Below are 10,183 nucleotides of genomic sequence, written 5' to 3'. Positions count from 1 at the left end.
TTGTAACACTTTCACCATTGGCTCGTATAATAATAATACACCTTATGCTGTGCTGGATTAAGCATTTACCCTATTTGACTTCCATCACGTGGTGAAAGAGACATTTCAGTGCAAATAAACTGTCAGGGTAGTGTATGACACTCACTGTCATGAAGAATAGCAATAGTGACACTGACAGGAGTAGCTACACTTGGTTTTATAAACCTACAAATAATGCAAAATTCAACACTAATAACACAAAACACAGCTCTGAATTATGTATTAAAGATACTCAAAAGCACAAGAATTTAAAACCCTTTCAGTCTCTTTGTGTTTAGTCTCTATTATTTTAGCAAGCTTGCATTTTTCCATTGGCGCCCTAAAGGTTGGAGCTCGTGAATGAACGTTATCAACAGTAGCCTAACTTACCTCCTCCGCGTGGGCGATGGAAGCAGCTCCCTCCTCCTGTGTTTCTCCGTCGGCACAGCAGCAATGAGCAGCAGCATACCCAGAAGAAGGTAAAAATCCGTCCTCAGCACCCGCCACACTCCCACGAAGTCTGTTGAAGCTCTTGAAGTTATCCTAGTAGTCCTCCGACGTCCATGCAGAAAAGCAGCGCGAGCGACGTCTCTCTCCCATGACGGCTAGGCTAGGCTAGGCTAGGCTAGCGGAGTTAGCTCACTTTGCAGCGAAGTAAACATGGCACTGACTCTGCGGCAAACAGTCCCAAAAAAACACTCACTTGTGAGCGTATTAACAGTAAAGACAGCTCACCGTTCAGAAAAAAGGGGGGAAAACATGATGGATGCGGTCAGAGAATTTCTAATATTGAGAGTTGTAGACTGGCTCACAGTGAAGTTTGTAACCACCGTCATCTTCCTCTTCTTGTAAGGTTTCAGGATGGTTGCCAAGCAACTTTTACTTACGTTCCGCCGTAACCACCTTGCAAGAGCCAACCGGATGTGTCATTTCGATTCTCAAACATAACCAGAATTACTTATTAACTTTTTAACAACGCTTAACACCCATGAAATATTTTTCTTAAAGCTGATGAATCGTGTACAGGCTGACGTATAATCCGTGCGCCTGCATTACCCAATGCGAAAAAAAAAATACACACTTTCAATTTACTCAAAAATAGAATTTTGCACAAAGTTTGGCCTACATCGTCTGAAAGATGAGTTATCACATTAATTTTATGATCCAGTGGGCTCAAATTCAGTTTTCTTTTCTGTACACCTTTAAAGCCACATATCGAAATTATTCCTGCATTTTTAATCTCTTATTTATTTCACACATTAGCTTCACCATGACAACTGAATATTAATCAGGCATTTAATCATTAATTTATTCACACTGTTTACAGGAGAGAGAGAAAATTAATGAAATAAATATAAGTTTTATACATCATTATTACAAATGAATAACTGTGATAAGGCAATGATAGATACTTTTATGTTGTCTCCATTGTTTACCTCTCAGTCTGTTTACACGATAATAGATTACATCCATAACAAAAACTTGAGAGTAAAAAATGTATTCAAAGAAAAGTTGTTTCCAGCTCTGAATGTTCAAACTTTACCTTAAAAATACAATGTTTTCTGAAAAGGTATCGTTTGGCCTTTCGTATTGTTACAAGGTTGGATGTGTGCCGACAACATTTTTTAGAATTTGAAGAAGGCCATGAGGTGGAAAAAAGGTTGGCAAACCGCTGTTCTGGAGCAAATGTGCAAAGTATATACCTTTATTTTTGATGTTTGCAGCGGTGTAGAGAGATAAATGGTGAAAAGAAGTCACATCAGAAGTTGAGAAGCCATAAAAACTGTGAGGAGGAGACGGGGCAGGCACCTTGTTTTTTGTTTTTCTCTTACTGAGGGAGGGATCCTCTGGAGACCCCTAAAAGCTGATGCTCAGCCCCTGACACACATTGGTTATTAGACCACAGAGCCTATAGCTCAAGATAATCTTAATATAACTGCATCATGGGGAAACAAAAAGACATTTTGGAGAAGCTGGCAAGGACCTTTCAGATCCGACGTGTGCTCCTCCGCCAGGCCCTGGCTGAATGCCTGGGAAGCCTCATTCTGGTGGTGAGTACAGTCAGTGTTTGCATTAATCTTGCAGGCTGCTTGGGGGATCAGCTTGTTCGTGTAAAAGAGAGAAAAGGCCAAATTACTGAATGTTTATTATGCTCAGAATAAAGCGGTTAGGATTTAATGTAAAGGATTAGCACCTGCTACTGTTTAATAATGACAGGGACTGATGGGAATATGTGCTGCGCTGCTGTTTTATTTAGTAAATGGAGGAAATTAAATATGAACTTGTCACGTGAAATGTTCATTAAAAGGTGAGTTTGTATATTTTAGAAACCTGGCGTATTCTGATCTACAATCTGAGCTGTGATTGGCTCCCTAGCCAATCATTGAAACTTACAACAATAGCCTACAATACAGCATAGAAATGTAAAGTAAATGCTGAATATGCCTGAATCACATCACATCACAATAAATGGCAGAAGGTCGTTTCCTCCTCCAAACACATCTTCTAAAGCTGTTTTTTTGTTCAACATGAGCAAAGAGTAAAAGATCTTTTGAAAATGCCTCCAGGGATTTTATGCATCGTTTGTGTCCAACATGTTTGTGTAAGGATGAGGTGAGGATGTTATCACGACACCGATGATAAGTCAGGAATTATTCAGGTTTTTTCTTTTTTTTGTGTAAAAGGTGCACTCGCTCCTCTTTAAGACTGATTTGATGTTCAAAAGCTGCTTTTACATTATGTTAAAAGGTAAAGACACTTTAACTGCTCCTCTCCTCCCATTAAATTCCTGCTCTCACACATGAAACAATAATTTTAGCTTTATTCTTAAGACTCCTCTATCAATTATCTCCTGCGTTCATTTTCTCCCTTGTATTTAAATTACACACAGAGAGCCCTATTGTTTTATATCCATATGATATCAATAGACTTCATTAAGCATCTGTAATCCTGTTTTTTCAGCACACTAGGAAGCCAGAGGTTGCTTTCAAAATATTTTTCAGTCGGTGCCAAAGAACGTGGAATCCCTCTGTTTCTCATGGTGACCCCGCGGACAACAAAAGTATCAGGGGAGGGCGCTTTGTTATTCAGCTCCCCAGGTCTGACTGATCTGTTAATTCCACGATACCTTCTTCCCTGCTGGTGGTTGGGAGGGGGGGCCTCCTCGGCGGTCCGTGGTGGAGGAGGGGGGGCGCCGCAGGTGGAGTCAGATTGCCGTCTGCATCAATAGACCCACACAAAGCCCACCCATAACATACGCATGACCTCTGGGGTCACGCAGGCACACCCTGGATAAGACAAAAAAGCGAGACGCAGCTGGACACCTGAACTCCAGGTCAGCCGCTGTGGAGCTTTATTATTCTCTCTGAAGTTTTTCTACCACTGTGTTGTCCACAAAAATAACTTCACGTCGAGGTTGTTTCTTCACTTGACAACATGTTTTTTTCACTCTTTGGATCTTCTCAACATAGCAAAAGTCTGTACTGTAGCTGGGAAATATTTAAAAAAAAAGAAGCACAAGTAAATGTCTCCTGATTGTTTTCTCTCCTCCATCCAGATGTTTGGCTGTGGTGCAGTAGCACAGCTGGTGCTAAGCCGGGGATCCCACGGCACCTTCCTCACTGTGAACTTGGCTTTTGGATTTGCAGCAACATTAGGCATCCTCATGAGTGGACAGGTCTCAGGTGAGGATGTACTACTACTACTACTACTACTACAACTCATTGTTTCTATTCTGTTTTCATTCACAGCTTGTTAAAACATGCTGAACACTGTTTTGTGTCATTTATACTTCATGACGTTGCACATAAACATGAAAATGTCACCGTACGTTTTGCTCAGCTTCACCACAGATGTATAAAAAAAGATGGACGTGGTGTGTTGCTATCTTGGCAGTGTCTGACTGCCTTATTAGTCAGGTACAGTATGTGTAAAACAGTAAGTGTGAAACAGTTACATAGTTCTGGAAAGGGAGTGCGATTAAATACTCTTTCTTTTCCTCTCTGTCCTACACTTTTTATATATTGCAAGTTATCAAGTGTTTGGGTTTGTGTTTTTGTTATCTAAACCATTATGATTATTTATTGGTCTGATTGTTTTGCTTTCCATTTTTTTCAATATATATTTTTGTTTTTCGTGCTCGCCACTATTTGGGCATATTAAAAAAAAATAATAATACAAACCAAAACTAATTAATTGACTATGAAAAATGCTGTTTTTGTAGAAAGCATACTCACCCACTTGTCGCTCAAAGCCACACCCTTGCACATAACTTTAAATCTAACATAATATTAAAGGAGGAAAATAGTCGTAGAGACCAAAATTGTTTTTTGTACTTGGCTGTTAACATGTTAGTTCTGCTGTAAAGGTGGACATTTTAACATGGGAACCACCTAGTGGTCATTAGAGGAGCTGCAGCTTTTGCACAAATCACATGTGAGTTGACTTGGATTCCAATTACTGGGGTTTAAACAAAAAAAAAAAAAGGTGTGGCTATTTTATAGTAATTTGGGGCACCCAATATCAACAAAACATGATGATAATCTCAATTAAAGAGAGGAAGATTTATTATAAATCAATAACATAGCAGCCATTTACATCACTGTCACCTCCATTAGCACAACAACGAACAAGGTGTCATTATGACCGATAGCTAAACATCAACTGGCAGTTTTCGCGAGTCCAGTATTTACCACACAGATGTGTTAGCCATGACGGATTACAGCTGGAGATGGCGATGGCGGAGGGAAGGTGGGGGGCAGAGGAAGAGGCAGTGGCCAGAAGAATGCAAAGTTGAATAAGAGACTCACACACGCAGAGCGAAGGAGGGGACACTCACCCCTTAACTTGAAGACGACGTGGTCTGTAATTGAAAGGAAAGTGAGCGAGTCAGTCCTCAATGCCGGTATCTTCTGTCAAAAAGCAGCCACACTACAAAGGGTTCTGTAGTTCGCTCCTGCTCACTTCTTTATAATGAGGCTGTCCCCCTCTAATACACATTGCAGCTGAGAAAATAAGCTCTTATAATTAGATAGCTCCTATCCTGACACGATTAAGGTATGAATGCGAGCGAGACACCCACATGAGTGTGCCATCAGAGCAGCTCCTTCCCCCCCTTCAAGGTTAGAAAAAAGAGAATACTTTTCCGAATCTTTTCATCTTTCCAATTTAATTTGTGTCACAGAGACCTTCCATCCTAACAGGACTTTACAGAGGCCACAATTACTGGGTAGCCTGTATGGTACTATATGTTCAGCGCTCTACCTACCTAAGGAAGAGGAGCCCTACTGTATGCAGTGGAGATAAAACAGCCGTCTCCATCTGGTCTTGTTTCCTCACTCTGAATAAGAACGGATCCGACACATGTAGAAAAACTCACCGTGTTCTTGTTATTTTCCTCATGTGAAGGTGGTCATCTGAACCCAGCCGTGACCTTCACGCTGTGTTTACTCAGGAGAGAGCCCTGGACCAAGTTCCCCTTGTTCTTCTTCTTCCAGACCCTCGGGGCCTTCCTGGGCGCAGCCATCGTATTCGGCCTGTATTATGGTATGTGATTAACACCTCATGTTAATGAATATCTAAGTGTTTAACAGGCTGTGCACCTCAAATCTAAATTGTCAGCAGTGGTACACTTTGTAAGGATGGACACCGGGGACCTGAACCTAGAGTAGCTTTATGGTGACATTTAAAGATTTCCTCCTGCCTGTTGACACTTTGAACAAAGACAAATAGTTGTTTTCTCTGAGCAAACACATCGGTGAACATGGAGCCATCTACACCTGCAACGTTTTTCCTGCAGGTCTTACAGTAACTTATATGATAAAAACATTTGGACGATTCCTTCTGCTAAATCTCTTACACATGTGATCAGTTAACATTTACTGTAGTAAAAATGCATCAAGCTATTACAATAAGGAAAACACCCCACTATTGGATGAGCAAGCAAAAACCAAGTGTCTAAGTTTCTGTATATAGACTTTTTTAGACTTTATTTATTTGCACATATAAAATACAACAAAAACATTTACTTATCTCTCTTACTAGTGAGAAAGATACGAAAAAAATGTGCAGGTGAGGTCTGAAACCCAAAAGGCTTATAACATGACCTCACCTTGACCTTGAAATAACATGTATGTTTACAACATATCACCAATGAAATGCATGTAAATGTATCAATCAGAAAAATGTCAATGATGATTATATCTAGTATACTGTGTTGCAGACATAAATATGTATTTAATTTATATATGGTTTGTTTATGTGTTTTTCTTTCATTGATTTCCCCTTGATTTTAAACACATCCCCTCCCATTGTCCCATTGTCACTGTAAATAATGGCAGTAGATATTGACAGGCTTTATGCTGGATCCTATGAGAAACCCAAATGGTGCAACAGTTTATTATGTTTAATCCAATAGTTGTTGAGATATTTCAGTTTTAGAGCGACTGACCTCATGACAGAGGTATCCAATTATTGTGGTTACATCTTTACAAGGTTGATCAGATTTTACAACAGCGAACACCATTGAGTTTGAACAAAAAATAGTAAAAAAAACAAACAAAAAAACATACACTGTGAATCACATGGTCACCAAAACAGCCTGAACTCAAAGCAGAGCACATCTTTGACTCTCTGTGGGGCGCCGGGGCGTTCATACATGAATTCATGAATTTCTGTTCATATTGTGTCATATAAGTGTGCAGTGCTGTGCTGCTGCGTTATTTGTGTGACAACCTATGTATCACGGTTTATACACGCTGCTTTGCCTTCTCTCTATGCTTGAGCTGGCAGCTTGCTTGTACAGTGATATATCCCTATATGTCTGAGCATCCCCGGCTCTCATTCAGTGCAGACTGCAGTTATGTAACCAAGCAAAAAGCAAGAAAGAGACGAGTGAAACAGTAGCAGTGAACTGTGTCCCTGAAACACGCATCACACTCCAGCAGTTTAACCTAAGACATGCAGGTTACTTGTGTGATAGTATTTAGTTTTGACAGTCAGGAAAGTTAGAATTTAGTTCAACAGCAACAGTAATGTGAATTAAATTGTCACCTTCACCTCTTGTGCTGTTAAATTACACACAAAATTCAACTTTGCCCATATAAAGATACTTTTTGCACTGATTTGCACAATGTTTCAACAGATGCATTATGGGACTTTGGCCACGGGGAGCTGATTGTAGTGGGGATGAATGCCACAGCTGGGATTTTTGCCACTTATCCCTCTCAACACCTCACCCTGCTAAATGGAGTCTTTGATCAGGTAACAGTGTTTAACTTTTTCACCTCTAATAACTTCTTCACATATCTAAAGCTCTCTGATTTCTTTTCATATTAAAACCCGAATTTTAAATTAACAAAAGAAAAACCTCAGCTTGAGCCGAATAGACTCTCGCACTGACTCGAATAAAAGGTTTTAACTCTCAGGAGATGGATGAATGAAGAACGTGGCGGAGTCACGTCCTCTGCAAACCGCAGTGGACACTGTAGTGTGGTGTGTGGAGGACTTTGCATCGGCCCGCTGCTGGAGAGCAGATTTCCTATTACTCAGAAGTGCTCTGTGGAAATCTGGCAATCCTGTAATGGCCTAATAGCCAATCACATCACTTCAGCTCCTCTTATCCTCTTTAACCTGTTGAAAGCAGCAGTGAGTGTAATGAGCAGGTCAGCGCTGATCTCACAGTCCAAACTCTGAATCTGAGTGGAGCAGCAGCTCGCGAGAGGGAACAAAGAGGAAGTTCAATTAGATCCTGGTGTGTTAGGCGATAATGCACAAAATCCTGCTGCTGCTGCTGCTGCTGCTGGCGACACCGACTGTATCTGAAATAGAACTTATATTTCTAAAAAAAAAAAAAGGTTTGAGTGACATTTTCATTTTAGGGAGATCACAGTGTGCGTCTCAGCCCACGAGGCAGAAAGTAGTTTGATAGGTGGTCTGAGCAGACACAAACACAGTGTAAACAAATACTGTAGGGCCATTTCTGTCTGTGCAATATACTATGTATGTATTTGATACGAGCTCTGGACCTGAGGGAAATCTGGACCTGCAGCAGGTGGAACGCAGGCTGAGGAGGCATTGTGTGCATGCGACATACAAATCGTGGTTGAATGGAGAAAAGACCAACGTTAGTGTCAAGTTTATGTCAACGCACAATGTTATTGTACTGACAACAAATAAATAATAGTGTCATTATAAATTAGCATGTTATAAATAATCCTAATAGGTGCAAATTCTGAATAATTGAAGATGCAGAGTGTGTTGTTCAACACATACAGTCCTGCCAACACTGGCATAATAACATGCTTTCGACCATATTCTCACATGTTGCACGCTCTCACACACACTTACCGTCAACAGCAACAGCAGAGGTCGGCATTCAACATGGTGTGATCACAGCATGAGGGTGAGAGCAGTGGGGTTTGTTCTCAGGAGACTCAATCTTTTCCTGAAAGCAGCATCGGATCAACATCTAGAAAAATAGACGAGTCATTTTTAACCAACGTCCTTGATTCAACAGTTGAGAGGCCAAACCATTAGCAGGCAGATGTCAGCCATGTTTAATCTCAACTTTCAGTCCAAATCCGCTCAACCACTCACTTACTCATCAGCTTCTTCTCCCCCTGCCAGCCTGTTTTTATTTTTCACTTTATCTTTGAAGAAATTTTCCGAGACCCCTGTTGTCAGTGAAATAGGACTTCCTTTGTGCCGGTCTCTGTTCCATTATTTATCAGTGCTGCCCCTGCTGGCTGAGGTGGCTACTGGCTGCCGCAGCACTCACACATCCTGACGTGTAGCAGCATGTACAGTGATCCATCCATACCATATCCATCCATATGCCTATAGCTCAGCTGAGTCCAGACTTGTAGTGATGCAGCAACAGTGTGAGCAGAGGAGAGAGCGCTCCATCCTCAGCCAGGCTCTCCTCGTCTCCTGGAGGTGCTTCTGCTTCTGCTTCTGCACTGATGTCAGACTGCTCCAGTCGACGATGAAAAGTGTTGATTGACAGATTTCAATGTGGTTGTTTTAGTATAGAGTCTGTTGACTGTTTCAGAACAAATCCCTCTGAATAAAACCACTTTCTGCGGGGAAATATAATAATATATTTCTGCGGGGGTGTCGATTTTTTTTTGGGACCAAAATTCAAATTTCAAACTCGAATATATCATCTGGGGGGAGGCCATTTTGGAGAAAATGACCAAAAACCGCACAAGACGATTTTCAAAATTTCTAACCCCTGGGGGTGGCGAAAAAGTGTTTTTTGACCAAAAATTAAATGTTTTCAAATTTAGGGCGGTGCGTGGCGCAGTGGTTAAAGCGGCCGCCCCATGTAGAGGCTACAGTCCTCAACGCAGGCGTCCCTGGTTCGAATCCTGCGTCAAGCAGACCAAATAAAGGCAAAAAGCCAAAAAATATACTTAATTCTTTTTTTTTTTTAATCTTCAAATTTCTCCAAATTCGAATATATCATCTGGGGGGGGCGAGGAGAGTCCAACGCAGAAGGTTTGGTTGAAATTGGAGCAGTGATATTGGAGAAAATGACCAAAAACCACACAGGCGATTTTTCGAAATGTCTAACCCAAGGAATCACAAACAAAATACATTTGCAAAAACTGACACATCATAAACTGTATCTGTACCTGCTGTTGTGCATCTCAGATCATCGGGACCGCTGCACTGATCGTGTGCGTCCTGGCCGTAGTTGATCCGCACAACAGCCCGATCCCTCAAGGTCTGGAGGCCTTCACTGTCGGCCTGGTGGTGTTGGTCATCGGCCTGTCAATGGGCTTCAACTCTGGGTACGCCATCAACCCGGCCAGAGACCTGGGGCCGCGCATCTTCACGGCTCTTGCAGGCTGGGGTGGAGAAGTTTTCACGTGAGTATAGCCTCAGGACACATGCACACAAATTTTAAGAGAATATCAATATATTATAAAACAGGATTACACATTTAGGCCCCCGTAGCAGATTTCTAATTTCTAAGAAACTAAAGGGAGGAGGAGTTAAACGAGTTAAACTACAAACATTACACGTAACATGAAAGCGTCGCTCCTGATTTGATTTAGTATTTGGTTGCAAACTTTAAATCAATCAATGGCTAAACTGAACCATCGACAGGTTTATCTTGACTTTTGTGCCCTCGCAGAGTTCAAGCTCCAGAAACAGTACA

General features: G+C 41.3%; 1 protein-coding gene across 1 annotated transcript; it reads left to right on the top strand.

The window, feature by feature from the left end:
- Positions 1-1,859: 1,859 nt before the first annotated feature.
- On the top strand, positions 1,860-9,894 carry LOC146977014 (aquaporin-3-like). The gene is made up of 5 exons (XM_085792391.1): positions 1,860-2,069; positions 3,575-3,701; positions 5,425-5,562; positions 7,160-7,278; positions 9,673-9,894. Exons 1-5 carry the CDS (start codon positions 1,962-1,964, stop codon positions 9,892-9,894), a joined length of 714 nt encoding a protein of 237 aa, XP_085648517.1. The 5' UTR covers positions 1,860-1,961.
- The last annotated feature ends 289 nt before the right edge of the window (positions 9,895-10,183 follow it).

This window comes from Trachurus japonicus, chromosome 12 (genome assembly GCF_045865225.1).
Source record: "Trachurus japonicus isolate A0001 chromosome 12, Traja_1.0".
Taxonomy (NCBI): domain Eukaryota; kingdom Metazoa; phylum Chordata; class Actinopteri; order Carangiformes; family Carangidae; genus Trachurus; species Trachurus japonicus.
The sequence above is the reverse complement of the archived record's forward strand: the minus strand, read 5'-3'. Positions and strand labels throughout refer to the sequence as shown.

Bases quoted from the DNA above. Each gene is read 5' to 3' on its own strand.
- LOC146977014 (XM_085792391.1), top strand. From the start codon at position 1,962: ATGGGGAAACAAAAAGACATTTTGGAGAAGCTGGCAAGGACCTTTCAG. The intron at 2,070-3,574 runs GTGAGTACAGTC...TCCTCCATCCAG, and splicing joins TGGGAAGCCTCATTCTGGTG to ATGTTTGGCTGTGGTGCAGT. The intron at 5,563-7,159 runs GTATGTGATTAA...ATGTTTCAACAG, and splicing joins CGTATTCGGCCTGTATTATG to ATGCATTATGGGACTTTGGC.